Source organism: Rousettus aegyptiacus, unplaced genomic scaffold, assembly GCF_014176215.1.
Source record: "Rousettus aegyptiacus isolate mRouAeg1 unplaced genomic scaffold, mRouAeg1.p scaffold_m13_p_4, whole genome shotgun sequence".
In the NCBI taxonomy this organism is placed as follows: domain Eukaryota; kingdom Metazoa; phylum Chordata; class Mammalia; order Chiroptera; family Pteropodidae; genus Rousettus; species Rousettus aegyptiacus.
The window spans coordinates 3,564,896-3,581,762 of record NW_023416307.1 but is presented as its reverse complement, the minus strand read 5'-3'; the positions used below and the strand labels follow the sequence as shown (position 1 = coordinate 3,581,762).

At 46.9% G+C, this 16,867-nt stretch overlaps 1 protein-coding gene and 1 long non-coding RNA gene across 5 annotated transcripts in view; one reads left to right on the top strand and one right to left on the bottom strand.

The window, feature by feature from the left end:
* HLCS (holocarboxylase synthetase) overlaps window positions 1-14,090 on the bottom strand; it is a 177,888-nt gene extending 163,798 nt beyond the window's left edge. The window contains exon 1 of one of the 4 annotated variants that reach the window (XM_016123328.2): window positions 13,997-14,090. Coding sequence is in view for 2 of the 4 variants with exons in the window: in XM_036219741.1 (XP_036075634.1) it covers window positions 7-201 (195 nt within the window). In the remaining 2 variants the exon portion in view is untranslated. Of the gene's footprint in view, window positions 1-6; window positions 257-6,838; window positions 6,978-13,707; window positions 13,879-13,996 lie in introns of those variants that run through there. The other 3 variants (XM_016123322.2, XM_016123325.2, XM_036219741.1) reach the window with 3 other exon arrangements.
* On the top strand, window positions 27-3,636 carry LOC118601753. Its single transcript, XR_004950563.1, has 2 exons — window positions 27-174; window positions 747-3,636. It is a non-coding gene; the product is annotated as an uncharacterized LOC118601753 (long non-coding RNA).
* Window positions 14,091-16,867: the final 2,777 nt, after the last annotated feature.

Here is a 16,867-nt window from a genome sequence, read left to right as displayed (position 1 = left end):
GCGCACCTGGCTCTCGCCGACGCAGAAGACGCGGCCGCCGCGGCTCAGGCACACGCGGGCATCCCGGGGTCGCGCGGCCGCCGCGCAGAAGGCGAAGGAGCAGCGCGAGGCGCGCAGCCGCTGCACCGTGGCGCGCACGAGCGCCGCCGGCCGGCGCCCCCAGCGCGCCCACAGGTACAGGTAGCACAGCGTGATGAACATAGCCGGCGGGCCGCGGAGGGGCGCGGGCCCGGGGCGCTCGCACCACCGGCTCGGGCCCGCCCCGAGCGCCGGCCCCGCCCCGCCCCGCCGCCCGCCGGCCGGAAGAGGCCGCGCCGCCCGCCAGAGGCTGCGCAGGGCTGGGGAGGGCCGCGGGGGAGGAGGGAGGCGGGGCTGCGGGGCTGGCGGGGCGAGTGGGCGGGGACCGGGAGCGACCAATCCGGCGGGTGCGTGATGGAGAAGGAGACCGCGGCAAGATAACTCCGACGAGGACTAGAGGGCCAGGCCCCCGGGGCTGCCTGGCCTGTTTAAGCCAGAGTCCCGCCTCCCTTCCTTGGTGGGATGGGAGGCAGACTGAAGAAGGGGCTTTGGATGTTGATAGCATTATCCAGCACCTTACCGGGAATCGAAGTGTTGCTAAGAGACACAGCCTCTCCCCGGTCCAGTTGGGGAAATAAGGTGAGGGCTTCTCGCAAAAAAGGAATTTAAGATAATTTACATAAACTCATACAATGCAATTTTTTTTTTCTTTTTCTGGACTCTTATAGTAAGGGCAGGAAATACGTTGCAGACAGATCATTAAAGGGCTGCCTGGTGTCCTAGTACGGGTGACTCACCATCTTCCTGGTCCTCAGCCTGTGCTGACTGAGAGATTAAGTTCCAGCCAACTCATCCTTACTGGGATACTAAAAACCAAAGGAACTGCAAAGAAAATCTCGATCTCTATCCAGAAGCTTTAATGCTCATGTTAATATCATATTATTGTTTTGGAACAGCCATACTGTCAAATCAAAAAGGAATTTTATTAATCAAAATAGAGGAAGACGACAAAATAAAATTTTCTATAATGGGAATCAGGTATAAACCTATCAGACTGACAAAGATTCCCTTTATCACTGGGATTGTAGCTTTTCCCCTCTTGCTCAAAAATCTATTTTCAGTTTTCATCCCTTCCACCTTTCTGCAGCCTTTGCTTGTCTGGCTATTTCCTGGTGTACCAGTCAGGGAAACAGAAAGCACTCTAAATACTCAAAAAGGTGTTTTTAATATTGAGACTTGGCTACAAACACAGGCAAGATGCTAGCACACCGAACGAGGGGCAGTGAGGCAACCTGGAGAAGAGAAATAACAGAAAGCGGCTGCCAACCCCCGTGGAGGGGGAGTGAGTGGAGCACCTGGGAGCCCGGGTCACCTGGTGGGAGGCGGAACCTTATAGATTTGACTCGTGGGAAACTGAGCCACAGGTTAAACGGCTGCTGCTGGAGACGCTGCCAGACCTAGAGAAGAGGGGACGGTCCCCTGGCTTACCCATCCCTCTGGCCTTCCACCCTCCCCTCGGCTGAGCTTCGTCGAAGGCAAACAGTAGAGAAGCCTCAAAGAGCTTCCTCATGGATCACTGGAGAGGAGGGAAAGAGCAGGGGATGTGAGTGCATCTGAGGAAGAACAGGCCAGTAGCAAGCCCCTCTCCTTTTTGAAATTCTTCCCTCACGTTCTTTCAAATTTCATTATCAGTTTCTATTCCTATGTGATGGCCTGAACTGTGTCCCCCACCAAAAAAAAAAAAAAAAATCCGATGTTGAAATCCTAACCCTCAGTACCCCAGAATGTGACTGTATGGTGATTAAGGTAAAGTGAAATCCGATGGGGAAGCCCTAATCCTGTATGCCTGGAGTCCTTGTAAGAGATTAGGACATGGAGGGAAGATTATGTAAAGATGCAGGGAAAAAATGGCTATCCGCAAGGCAAGGAGGAGGCCTCAGAGGAAACCAACCCTCCGACACTTTGACCTTGGACTTCTAGCCTCCAGACTGTGAGGAAATGCATTTCTGTTGTTTAAGCAGCCCCATCTGTGGTACCTTGTTACGGCAGCCCGAGCAGACTAATCCATCCTAGTTCTCGGTGACCCTTTCTCTGTCTCTCTGACCCTTCTCTGAACCATTGGGCATGAGTGATTCTTTGTCCCCAGCTTCTCTTCTGTAGTGGTTCCATTTTTCTGTGGGGTTTCAATGGCCACCCTCTGGGCATGATGCTCAGATCCTCTCTGCCAGCCCTGGCCTCTCCCAGGCCCCAGTGCCATAGTCATCCTTTCTACAGGTCTCAATTTGGATATCATGTTGGTATCTCAGAAGCAACATGAATAAAACTACATGCAATTTTCTCCCACAAATTACCTCTTTACTTTGATTTCTCTTATGTCCGTTTATCACATTCTCCTTTACACCTGGACCTAGAACTTAGTCACCTTGGACTCCCAACTTCTCTCCACTCTACATCCTGTTTATTTCTGTTGATGGTGCTGCCAGTCTCTCAAGAAGAGTCTCATCTTCCCATCACTACCTCTCTGCTGTCACCGGAACCAACATGGTAGACTCCTAATTCTCTGTAGGCTTCTCGTTTTCCACTGCTGTGTTTGATCCGGGCACCTTTTACATTTGTCATTCTAAAGTGCAGCTCTGATCCCATCGCTCCCCTTCCCAAACCCTTCAGAGCCTGCCCCTGCCCACCAGGAAGCACAGGAGGTCTTGCCTGGCATTCAGGACCTTCCACTGTACCCACCTAGTCTGGTCTCCCCTTCAGGCCATCCGTACGTTCACTTATTCACTCCAGCATCTCTGCACACCAAGCATGGTGCCAATCACTGTGGACATTCCTTCCTTCAAGCCTCTCAATAACTGCATGCTATCTACCGTCCCCATGTTGCACAGGAGGAAACGGAATTTAGAGCAGCTGAGTGACTTGCTCAAGGTTTCACAACTGTATGGGGAATCTGGGACCTGAATGTATGTCTTTCTGGCTCCAAAGCCCTTCACAAGATAATCGAGGCACCTGAGAGCAAAGAAAACCCTGTGCACAACAATAATAAATTCAAACGAGACTCAAGATCCGAGAGGGAGTGGTGGCAGAAGGTTCAGGGTGTGCCACTGCTCGCCCTGAGGACAGTCTTCTGTATGTAGATCAGACATGCTGGGACTGTCTGGAACTTGAATGCACCCAGAAAGCTGCAGGTAGGATTTCAGGGGGATCAGTGGGGGCAAACAGCTGACTATGAAAATGCACGAAGCCAAAAGACAACAGGGACTTGTAGTCCGCTGTCTGTATAGCGGCCGAACGTCACTAATTCATTACTGTTTTAAGGAATCTCAAGTACAGGAAAATCCAAAGTTAAAAATTAGAATCAAAATACAGTGTGGTACTTGGATTGGATTCTGGGACAGAAAAAGGATCTTAGCCGAAAAAAAAAAAAAAAATGGTGAAACCCAAAATCCGTAGCTTAGTTAATAGTTCTGTGTTATACTACTGTTCACATGTTTTGATAAATCCACAGTTGTGTAAGATGTTAATACTGGAGAAAGCTGTGGGGAGGAACTCTGTACTATTTTTGCAACTCTTTTGTAAGTCTAAAATTCTTTCAAAATAAAAAGTTAACAAAAATTAGAAGATGACCTTCTACTTGATTTCATTGGCATTTCCCCCCCGTCCCTCCAGAGCCATGCGGTCTTAGGCACGGCATTTCACCTATCTGGGTCCCAGCTTTTCAACTGTTTTAAAAAGGAGCAACACAAACCCGGTGCTCTGCAGCTCCCCCCTGTAGCTTGAAATTCTGGAATCCCAATACGTTTATGTGATTCACTTTACAAGGATTTGATTTGCAGTAATATCTTATTCACCTTCATATCCCTGGCATTTAGCGCTATGCCAGCACATAGTAGGTGCTTAATAAAAGTTTCAGATGCTAAACTGGCTCACACCTCATTTATAAAGTGAGCTAACACTGTTACCTCTTTTACCCAGTTGGCCACTAGAGAGAGAAGTGCTCACAAAATTTTCTCCATTGAAAGCAAATTTATCTTCATCCAGCAGAGGGGAGTGGTCTCTTACATTGAATCAGTCCCCGGTTTGGGGAGGGGAGTCACCATCTGTGAGCAGTTTCCTGCTCATCGAGACAAAACCTCAAGTTGGGGCCATTAGCACCATAAGCTTCTAGAAGATTAGATGACCCCCCCCCTTACACACACATGTGCACACACACACAGCACTCTACAGCCTCAAAAGTAAATCACCTCCGTGAAGGTGAACTGAACTGTAAACAGGTGAGCTCCACTCCCTCCAAGTACATTGTCGTCATCCTAATAATCCTATCCCAGTTCTGGAACAAAGGTCTCTGTTTTAAAGGGCCGATTAGAGAGATAAATGAATGAATGTGGAAACTGACTATGACCTTTACAACCAAAATAAGAAAAAAGCATTAGCATCACACCCCCATACAACAGCCCAGTGCTGAGCCCATGATGGCTGCAGTTTGCTAGTAGAAACAGTAGAAACCAGTCTAGAGTCTGGTATTCTGATATTGCCCGGCCCCTGATTACGGACGCGCATGCGCACACGCACGTGTACACACCGCAGGTGCTTCTGTTAACGCAGCTCTACCACAGGAACAGTAACATCCACGAGGTGCCGACAGAGCATGAGCACACAGCACTGAGTATCCCCACTTAAAGACAGGGACACGTTCTGAGAACTGCACCGTTAGGTGATTTCATCACGGCGCAAACAACAGAGCGTACTTACACAGACCTGGACGGCATAGCCTACTACACACCTAGGCTTATGTGGATAGCTCGTTGCTCCCCGGCCTGCACAGCACGTTGCTGCACAAAACGACACGAGCTTAAATCAAGCACAAGAGAAAATGATGCACTCGAGAATGGGAAAAACGAGATGCCTGAGGCTGCTGCCCGCGTAATGTGCTGTGCCGTACTGTTTTACAGCAAGCTTTGTTTCTAAGTAGCAAGGATACGCTCTAAATGATAAAAGGTGGAGTATAATAAATACATTAACCAGTTAACTTAGTTGTTTATTATCAAGCGTGATGTCCGGTATACAATCGTATGTGCTAGACTTTAATAGGACTGGCAAGCAGTAGATTTCTTTGCACCGGCATCACCACAAACCCGAGTAACGCTTTGTGCTGACTTTACAACAAAGCTGCGATATTAGGTGATAGGAATCACCTAATATTAGCCCCCTATAAGCTTAGGGAGACAGGACCACCATCATACGTGGAGCAAAGCATCCTTAGGCCACACATAACTGGTGACCTGATTGAGGAACAGCCCACCTGGACAAGTCAACAGGAACAGAAGGACAAGGCATGTTCACTTCATCCTCACAAGATACTAGTCCTTTTAATAACAGCGCAGGAAACTCAGGCTCTGAGGTGCACACGAAGCACGTCTCCCTTCCAGACGATAGGAGCACCTTTCTCAGGCACAGAAAAGCATGTCCTGCCCCCAAATCCTCCTCAATTGGTCAGTTTTGATGCCTGAAGTCCCTTCTTTCAGGGTAAGTCATTTCCCAACAAAAAGAGATTTAAACTGAAGTCAGTGTCAAGTCCTGGGCTGCTGCTTTTAATAGTGTCTATCACATTAATTTAGAAAATTCAGAATAGCCCCCTGCCCCCTCCCCCAGTGTGTAGGACAGAAGACAAACATGCAGCTGTAAACTGCAGTCTGACGCGCTGCTAAGCGGAATCCTGGGCAGAGCCTATCTATGGCAAGAAAGACCACAGGTACAAGCAGAGGGCTAACGAGGGACAACTGGAAAGTAAGGGGACTGAAGTGTCAAAAGCTAAAAGGGCCCTCAGAGCGACGCAGCAGCGTGTCACCCAGAGCACACGGGAAGATGGCTACCGAAAAGCATACTTGGCCTGAAGTTACACTTCGCTAACACCCAGCACAGATGATTTCTCTGCTTGAGGCTGAACACACTAGAACGGGGGGCCGCTAGGTCACATGACAACTGAACTTTCTTTCCTTTTCTCCCCCTGCCAACCTGAACATGTTCTAGGAATTACCGCCTCCATGCTCAGGAAAAGCTAATCACCGCTTAAGGGAAACAAAAAGTCGTACTATTATAAACCCTTGCTACTGGGAATGTCACGGGTCTGGAAAGAAGTTCGGTGGAAAGAATGGGCGGGAGGGCCGGTGACACGCAGCCCTTTGCGTTCCCAGCCCACGGCTGTGCGCCTTAGTTTTCGCTGAATGTGTTTCCACAGAGGCTCCAGTATCGGGGCTCCGAGAAGACGACCGAGGAAGCTGCAGCGCCCCCTGTTGATGCGTCTTGCTTTGCAGGTCAACCTGTGATTTTTAAAATGCGTTTATGCCAAGCCCACTTCTTAGCCCCCAAAGCACTGCAGGCAGTTCGCAATAATAGTGAATCTGGTGGAACAGAAGGAGAAATCGAGAAGCAACTCAGTAACCAGAGAGCTTAGTATATCTATGAAATGGTAAAGCCCGAAATAGAGGAAGAGCCCTTCGCTGGAGGAGCCAAGAGCAGATGATGCAGCTGAGTTGTGACTGCTTTTCACAGCCTGCTTTGTACAGGATTCCAGCCCCGACTCGGGCATCTTGAATCAAAAGAGCCAGACGCGAATAAACTATTCCTGTCTATAAATAACTCCTCTAGGGGTATAAACAGCAGGAGCAAAGGCAGGCAACCCCAAGCGGAGAATCTGGCCTTTTCTTGGGAAACCCACGGAGCAGGGTGCACCTGTGCCCGGGAGGAGCCGGGGGGCCGCAGCCCCCGCGCCTCGGCCCTTCGCCCCGGGGAGACGGAGCCCCGCGACTGGCGCCGCACGTACCTGTGGGCCGCCACGGATCCCGCGGGCGCGCTCCCGGCCTCCCGGCCCCGCGGCTGCTCCGGGACCGAGTGGGCGGCCGCCGCCGGAATACACCAGAAGGGGGCGGGGAGTCTCCGAGGACTGAGCAGGTGGCAGCGGTGGCAGCGGAGGCCTGGGAAACACCACGAGAAAGGCCGGATATCCCTGAGTGGGGCCCCCGGCAATCCCAAATTCTGACCGCGCCGCAGCCCGCTCCGAGGCCGGCCGCGCGGGCGGGGACGCGGGGCTCCGCGCAGCCCTCCTCTCGCCGCCCTCTCCCACCCGGCTGCCCACACTGCCGCGCCTGCCCCGACACCCTCCTGCTACCGTCAGGTCTTGCCAAAAACGTCCAAATGCCACCTCCCCGGGAGTCCTCGCCCGACCCTAGGCCCCTTTCCCCAGTCCCCTGCGACCACACTCACCCCCCTCGTCGTGGACTGTACAGCTTCCCTTAGAGACTGACGCGTGCACGTGCAAGCGCGCACACACACACACACAGATACACACACACGCCCCACACCACCACCGCGACCACCCCGGGGGGCAGGGATCGGATCTGTCTGCGTTCCTGGCACAAAGTGTAAGCGGGTGAAAGTTTTGCTCGATGAGAGAGAAAAGCCAATTTGGACTACGCCTTACAGGATGTTTGGTAACGGAGGGACAGAGTGTGCGCTTAAGTTGTTTACTTGGTGGACTTCGTCTTCCGGCGTTACTCCTTCCCTCCTTACAAGAGTAACTGAGATCTCCCCTCGCTGACGGCACCCCCGCATTTCCAGGGCTACCCTGAGGGTGCGTGGTCTCAATTTGGCGCTGAAGCCCCCAGCAATGTCAAGCAAGGACTTGAGGCTTCCGCCTCTGTTCTGGGGAATAGGGCATCCATGATTCCGAGGTGGGACCCAGCCTGACACATGTCAGTTAGAATACTACCCCCAAAGACAAGGAAATAAATGGAAAAATTAAGCATTTGGGGAAAGGAATCGTGTCGTGCTCATGAATGGTCTACAAGGTAACTCCAGGGCAGAGGAAACCTCGAAATGATCTCCCATCACTACCGAGGTTTCAGAAAATCAGGGAGAAGAAATTCGGGGGTGATCATAAACAGTGTCTTCAACAGCATGATTTTCAATGTCCACAAAATATTCACATTTGAGTGTGCCATGATCTATCTGTTTAGCCTTTTTCTGTTGCTGGGCTATTCACTCTCACGATGCTGAAGAAAACAGTTCTATACAAAACTTTTTAGCCACCTCTCTGGTAATTGTTTAAGAGATATTCCTATACTCCTATAAGTGAGGTTACTGGGTTAAAGGATAGGAACCCTTCTAAGGTTATAGAAACAAAAGCTGAACTTCTTACCTCAAATGCTCTATAATTTTATCTCCTAAGAGTAGACTGAGGGCTTATTCTAGCACAAGTGCTATAATACAGTACAAGTCTTTCAAAATCTTTGCTATTTTGACTAATGAAAAATGATCTCTCTCTTTAAAAGATTAGTTTTTCTTTTGAGTTATAAAAAATATTTTTTTCTACTGTTCAACTGGTCACTTGCATTTCATCTATGTTCACATTCATTGCCATTTTTCAATTTGAGTGTTAGTATTTTTCTTAATGATTTTATGGGTTCTTTACATATTAAGGATATTAGTCCCTAGGCTGTGATATTTCTATCTTAGTTTATTATTTGCCTTTTTTATTTAAAAATTTAAAAGTCTTCGTGCACTATTTTTAAATTTTTATTAAATAAAACTTCACAGTTTTTTACTTTCACGACTTAGTATATTGATTTTGTTTAGAAACTCTTCCCCAATTTTGCAAGCAATAACTATTCCCTAGTTCTTAAAACATCTTTTTTTTTTCTTTTTTCTTTTTTTTTTTTTTTACCATCTACAGCACTCAGGTATTCCTGGGTGGTCTCCCATCCAAGTACTAACTAGGCCCAACACTGCCTAGCTTCCAAGATAGACATCCAGCTTGTTCAGGGTGGCGTAGCCATAGACCTTGTACTGTGGCTCCACTGGGACATGAACCCAGGACCTTCTGCATGTAAAGCAGCTGTGCTAACTGCTATGCCATGGAACTATGTCTCATAGCTTTTATAACAGTTACATTTCAGACTAACCATCGTCTTGATAAATTTAAGCCCACACTCTCTACCTCCTTTACCGAACATCTGGTAAGGCGTAGTCCAATTTGACTTTTCTCTCTCATTGAGCAAGGCCTCTTCCAATTCCAAAACTTTATAGTTTTCTGATTTAATCTATGTTGCTGTTTTTAAATGCAACATACAAAACAGTAGATACCAGTGATTTTTTAAAAAATTGAACATATTGTTTAATACATTCAATAGAATATCTGGAACCTGGACGTAAGTTTCAAAGTTTAGTAATAAAAGGAACACAGTGTACCTACCCCTCAACCTAAGAACTAAAATATTGCCAATACGTCTATATTTCTTGTCTAACTCATCCTCCTGGCTCCCATTCTCAATTTTACATTTGTCATTCCCTTGCTTTAAAAAAATAAATCTTAAATACAAATAATTGCATCCCTATACAGTACATTGTCTTTTTAGCTTTATAAAAATAATGCTATTTTGTTATGAACTATATAGATGTCTAACCAATGTACTAGATACTTGAAACTAACTTAAATAAATAAATTTTTTTAAAAACTCTTAACTTAAAACTTTTAAAATAATAATAAGTAAACTTCTGAGCCTTGTCATTTTTTCCAGGCAGTGTTTCTAAGATTGAAGCACATAATTGGGCATAGCTGCTCTATATTCACTTCGCTGCTACATAATATTCTATTATGTGACTGTAACATAATTTGTTTAGCCACTGTTCTGCTGATGGACACTGAGTTATCTCTAGTTTCTTGAGACCACCTAAGAATATCAGGTGCTGTAGGCATTAAAAATATATATATCTCGAGTTTCTTGTCTCCAGGGCCCACAGACAAGCGTTTCTCTGGGTATGGACCAAAGAGAGAGGTTCCTGGGCCAAGCCAATGTTCACTGTTAGAAGATAATGCTAAACCATTTTCCAAAGTAGTTATACCAAGCTACACTCCCATTACCAGTAGTTTGTATTTGTTTTCAACTCAGTGTCTTTTAAGCCAAACACTTTTTCTTTTCAATTTTAGATTAATATTGATTTTCACAACTGCCTCAGAGAATTAGGAGGTTCAGAACATAAAATTTTCCATTGTGGTTCTCAGTCAAGAAACACTTCCAGAATCATCGAGCCAGCTAATCACAAATCCCTTATTGTCCAATGTCTAAATTTAGGTTGTGGTGACTTGGATTAGGGATGTCACTAACCCAAAAAGTCTGCCGTAAGCTTGGTGTGGGGAGTTCTCGTAATACGAGACAGTCCTTTGCACAGTAGCTTGAGCAGCTGCTCTCAGAACCTCCTGCTATTTGAAGCTCTGTGCTCTTACCTCCCGTGTAACAGACAACCTATTTAAATCAGCCTCGGCCTCTTAAAATTAGTACTGTCTTCTTCCAGGCCATAAGAGCACTTACGCGCTTTGATTTGGTATTCGTAATTCTGGGCATTTATCCTCAAAATGGTAACAAAAACAGAAAAATTACATTTGTAAAAATGTTAATAGCAACATTGTTTATGAGTGATTTTTTTAATTGAAAAGTTTTAAATCTGCAATAATAGGGAATATGTTATGCAAATTGTGCTATATCCACTCAGTGGTACAAGGTATAACAGACTTTTTTTCTTTCCTGAACCATTTGAGATGAAGTTGTGAAAATCATGACTCTTCACCCCTAAAGCATTTCCTAAGAACAGGATGTTTTCTTACATAACCACATTGCAGTGATCAAAATCAGAAAATTTAACATTGCTCCAATGCTAATATGTAGTCTTCAATTCACAGTCACATTTTGCCAATTGTCCCAATAACACCCTTTATAGCAATATTATTTTTCCCAGTTCAAAGTCACACATTTCATGCAGTTGTCATCTCTCTTTATTCCCCGCTAATCTGGAACAGTTCTTTAAGCTTTGTCTTTTGTGACCTTGAAATATTATGATTCAGGTCCATTACTTTGCAGCTTGAGTCTCAATCTGAGGTTTCTTCGTGATCCAATTCAGGTTATGCATTTGGAGCGCCTGATGTCAGTTCATCCCATATTAATGATGCTGACTTTGATCACATGGTTATGGCAGTATCCATTGATTTTTCCACTATAAAGTTTTCCTTTTTTACCATTGTAGTTAATAATCTGCATTGGAGTGATATTTGAGATTGTATGATACCTCACTCCTCAGCAAACTTTCACCTGGTGGTTTTAGCATCCATTCCTGCCCCGCCTGAATCAGTTATCACTATAACAGCTGCAATATGGTGACTTTTCTAATTCTATTGTTCCTTTGGCATTTATTAGTTGGCATTCTACTGTAAAGAAGAGCTGTCCCTTTTACCTATATTTATTTGTAAAATTACCTAACTTTTAGTAGCACCGTGGACTCATGGTTTCTTTTTTATTCAGTGTGATAATTCATTACTGTCATTACTCATTTCGATGCTCCGACTGTTCCACATTTGGCCCCTGGAAGCCCAGTTAAGCCGGCCCCTGTGTCTTCCTGATCTGGTCATCATTCTTTGAGCACCACCTTGCTTTCAGCTGTCACAATAAGCTGTTCCTGGCTCTTCTTTTACTTTCTGTGCCCCTCCCGAAATGGGCCATTTCTCTAAAGAGTGCTGGAGAATATTTAGTAACCAAGATATGGACGCGAGGAATGTTCACGGCTATTGGTGTGTCCTGCTCCGGAGGCTTTCAGCAGACAGATCCCGGAAATGGATTCCGGTCCACAGAGCTCTAGCCTCGCTTTCCTCCGTATTTGAGTCTCCCTCTCCCACAGTGAGAACTCTGCCTCCCCACAGTATCCGTATACCTACTAATTTACTTAATCCCAGTGTACACAGAAAATATTTTCTGAATTGCTACACCAGATCACTACCAAGCAAAGTTCAAACTTTCTTTGCAGTTTTGTTTGCTCATTTACACATAGAAAGTGTATAGTCAACAAGCTGTGTTCATAAGTAACTTGAGTTTACTTTTCTTTCCTGTGGGTAATTTACCATACGGTTAGTTCATTTGTTTACTTCCATTTGTATTCAGTTTTAGGTTTCTTCCACCGCATCTTTGCTGACTTAATTTTATTTTTTAAAGATTAAAACATTCACATGTTCCTGCAAGTCAAAACTACCAAAAAAGGGAAAGCTTGAATAAGTGTCATTTCCTTAGACTTTCAGCCCATTCCCAGCCGCCCACTGTAAGTAACCAATGTTCTAGTTTCTGATTTATTTTTCCTGAGTTTTTATTTTGCAAAATTAAACATGCTTGAATATTTTACTATTTTCCCTTTACTGTATACAAAAATGCTTTTCTGTCAGCCTGTCGTACTCTTTCCTATTTAGCTTCTTCACTTATCCATACATCCTAGAAATCACTCCATCAGTTCATAAAGACCTTCCTCACCCTTTTCCACACCTGCATAGTCCTCTGTTGTGTGGCTATAACAGGGTTTTGTTTTGTTTTTGTTTTTTTTTGGCAACCAATTACCTGTGTGTTGGCACTGAGGTTGTTTGCAAAGTTTTGTCATTGCTAACAATGCTGCAGTAAGTAACCTTGTACATATACATGTACATATTGGTGTAGGTGTTTCTTGACGGTGGCTTCCTAGCTATGAACTGCTGGGTCAAAGGGTGAATACACACGTTTTGTTGGGTATTGCCCAAGTCCCTCTGTGGTTGTACCATCCTGCACTCTCACGGTAACGTGTCAGTGTGTCTGTTTCCCCACGGGCCGTCCTACTGCTTTTGATTTTCTGCAAATTGTATAGAAGTAGCAGCTCTGAGTGATGTACATTTCTCTTACGAGAGAAAATGAACATCTTTTCGTTTACTTAAGGGCCAGGTTTATATCATTTTTGCAGATTTTCCACATCTTCTGCCTTTTTTAATTGGATTTTTGGTCTTTGGTTCCCTCAATCTTTATATTATGTATATATTTGGGATATTAATACTTTATCTATGATATAGTTGCCAGTCTTTACTCACGGTAGGCTTTTGTATGTTTTTGGTTTTCAATGTTGTCAAACGTAGCAATAGATTTTTTTCTTGTATCTGAATTTTGGGTAATTAGAAAGCCTTTGCCCACACCCATGTTACAGAATTAACCCATGTTTTCTGGCCAGTCCTATCCTTTGCCCCCAACACCTGTACCTGTAACACGTGCGTCTGAGACCGCGCTGGAACCGCGCGGCGCTAGATCCCAGGCTCTCAGGCGGCGTTGGGCCGCGCGTGCGCACAGACCAGCCAGCAGAGCCAGCCGAGCGAAAACGCGGAGGTGCGCGAGTGCGCCGGCGCCGCCGGGTCCCCAAGGTCCCTTTCGGGGCCCTTCCGGAAGCCCCGCCCCTTCTCGCCAGCTGGAGAGGGTCTCCGGGTCTTCCCAGCTGCGACCCCACAGCTGGGATCAACGACGCAGCGCTCCTGCGGACGGCGGGCCTTCCCGACCCCGACCCGCGGAGTCGCTCGCGTGTCCCCGCCGCGCGCTGCGCCCCCTCGCGGCCGGCCGGGCCTCTGCGGGGGCTGAGGCCGGGGTCACGCGGGGGCTTCCACGCACCCGGCTGCTGCGCCGCCCGCAGGCCCTCCGGCGCTGCGCGCTGGACCACGGTCTTAGGAGACCGACAGCCCCTGGATGCTTCTCTTGCATCGGCCTCCTCTCCCCCACGCGCCCCCGTAGACCTTTTTTATTTTGACCCTCCTGCATGCAGCCTTCCACTTCCAGTCTTTCACCCCTTTCCTCCAGCCTTCGGGAACTGTACCTGCTCAGTAACAGTAGGGGCCTTCCGCGCTCCTTCTCTGGGACACCAAACACGTGGTGCCGTTTCCAACACCAAGTCCCCCATTCTCGACACCAAACACGTGGTGCCGTTTCCAACACCAAGTCCCCCATTCTCGCCCTCATTTCAGATGCCGCAAACGGTGTGCCCAGACTACCCACATTTCTGCGCAGCCCAGTACAAATTCACGGGTACCTACAACCCACCCCTCAGATATAATAATTCCCCGGGACACTAACAGAACTCAAGAAAGTGCTTTACTTGCTCTTACCGGTTTGCTATGCAGGACACACCCCGGGGACGTCCAAATGGAAGAGCGGCAGAGACGTGGGGGAGGGGCAGAGCCGCCCGGCTTTCTTTTGAGCGCCCTGCCCACTCTGACAGCACCGCAGCTCTGTTCGTTTTTACGGGTTTTTATGGGGAAGGAACTGAAAATTCCAACCTCTGATCCCGTGGTTGGGTGCCCTGGCTACGAGCCCCCATCCTGTAGCTATTTAGGAGCGCGCCAATTATCGCCTCATTAGCATAAACTCAGATCTGATTGAAAGAGGCTCATTATGAATAACAAAGACCTCTTATTACGCTGAAATTTCCCAGGGTTTTAGGAGCTTTGTGCCAGGAACTGGGCACAAAGATCAAATATGTTTTTTGTAATACCACACTGAAAAGCAGGCAAATTCCAACGGGGGAACGTTCTACAAAATACCCCACCTGACTTCAAAACTATCACATTCGTTCAAAACAAGGAGAATCTGAGAAACTGTCACAGCCTATAGGAGACTAAGGAGATGGTTTAATGTAATGTGGTATGTGGATGGGATCTTGGAACAGAAAAAGGACTTTAGGGAAAAAACAGGAAATCTGAATCGAGTATGGACTATAGTTAATAGTAATATACCTTATGGGTTTATTAGTTGCAACAAATGTATTATATGGATTTAAGATATTAATAACAGGAGATTGGCTTATGCAAATTTTCCATAAATCTAAAAGTATTCTAAAAAGTTTATTTTTAAAAAATATTTTAATCGGGATCCTTCAATTTTTTAGGACCCGCCTTCTTTAGAAGGCAAAGAGAATTTGTAAATGACCACTTTGTTGTTATATTTATGGCCAGAGAGCTGGCAGGTGGGAAGAAAATGCTAGAATGGGAATCTTGATGTTCCATCATGATACTCGCATCTCAAATACAAAAGGAGTGTGAGGAAAACTCCCACCACCAGCCAGAGCTGCAAAGGAAGTGATGCTAACCTGGTCCCTCAGAGCCCTGATCAGAGCGAGGAAATGCAAGGGGTGAGAGTGAGGACAGAAGAATTGGGGTGAGATTTCTTTGGGAAGAGCCCTGGTCTTGCAGCAAAGTTTCATCTCCTGGCACGTCCATTTCCCAGGAGAAGCCGAGAGAATTGTGAGCATGTGTCCTGGAGCCGGAGGTCCCTGTGGATGCGTGTCTGATGTCACCTAGGAAGTTCAGAGAAGAGATAGGCCAGCCAATGTGGTGGCTGAAAAATTGACTCTTACTGAAAATTACTGTTTGACTATCGCTATGGGAACATAGGCCTTTGATTATAGGAACATAACATTCTAAACATGCTTTCTGCTTCTGTAACCCCTCTTACGCACATGACCTGTGAGTTGACAGCTAGTGAATGGAAGAAAGATAGCCCGTTGTGTTCAGACAGCATGAAGAATAGAGTTGTGGGCTTAAAAACCCTGGACCTCTACATTTTGGGGCTGCTTAATTTGGGGTCAGCGTACCCCTGGCAGACCCAGCTGGCTGAATAAAGAGTGTGTTTCCTATAACTCACTGAGTTCTGGTGGTCAGTGTATGTTTCAGGGGCTGGCAGCTACAACACCAACTGCTTTGTGGCCAACCAAGGTCCTTGAATCAGACGTGGGCCATGGAAGAGGGAAAAGGGAGCTGGCATGAAATCATTGAGGGCGCCGTCCAAAAGGGCCACCTGGGGCAGAGGGAGGAATCCTGGATTCCTAAGGCTGAAGAAGAAATAACAAGTCAATTCCCCAAATCACGTTGCATTCTCCAGACTCAGGAGATCCACAGCCAAGAAGTGTTTAAGGTGGAAGTCTCTAAAGAAACCCATGGAAAGAAAGGGACAGCAGGAGCAGGCCGTGAGAGCAGGGAGCCTCCCATGGGGTCAGACCTGTGCCCTTCCCTCACTGCGCCCTGTCCCCTCCCCCTACCTCTCCCACTCTGGATGGAGACCGAACCTGTGTGGGGGTAGAAGGCAAGGCGAATGGGCAGGACACCTAGGAGGTCAGTGGAGAGCAGAAACCTCCATCTACACCCTCTTCCTGCAGGCGGGCAGCTGCCAGCCCCTGACATGGCTGATCTGGGAATGGAGCTTGAAGGACTGACTGATACATAATTAAAACTGAACATCTTAGTTTCTGAATCTAGAATGACCTTATGAATTAAAGCGACCCTAACATTGTCTCCTGCCTAAAGTGAGTATAAAAGTTTGGGGCTTATACTATGAGTTGCATTGCATCCCCCCCAAAAAAGATATTTCGAAGTCCTAGACCCCAGTACCTCGCAATGTGACAGTGTTTGGAAATGTGACCATTGCCGATGTCATGAGTTAAGATGAGGTCATCGTGGAGAAAGGCGGGCCCTAATCCAACATGACTGGTGTCCTTAGCCACGTGGAGACAGACACACAGGAAGAAAGCCAGGCAGTGACGAAGGCGGAAACTGGAGCGCCGTAGCCAATCCGCCAAGCTAGGAGCGGGGCGGAAGGGTTCCCCTCCAGGGTTCAGAGGGAGCGTGGCCCTGCCACGTCTTGATTTTGAACTTCTAAACTCCAGAACTGTGAGACGGCCAAATTCGGTTTGAAACCATCCAGTTTGTGGTACTTTGTCACAGAAGCCCTGGGAAATTAGCATAGCCTATTAGAGCGTTCTTCTGAGGCAGGCGAAGACGATTTCCACTAGACACACGTTAGAGAGATGGTAAAGGGTAAAATTGTGTCATCATGCCCGTGAGTCACGCATACAACATATCGGTGACTCCAATTGTCCTGTGGAGTAAACGAATCTCTCCCAGGGACCAAGAGAATGTGACAGGCTCCTGCCTTAGAGGCCTAAGCCTATACGTGGTACCGAAGAAAAGGAGACCTAGTACAGT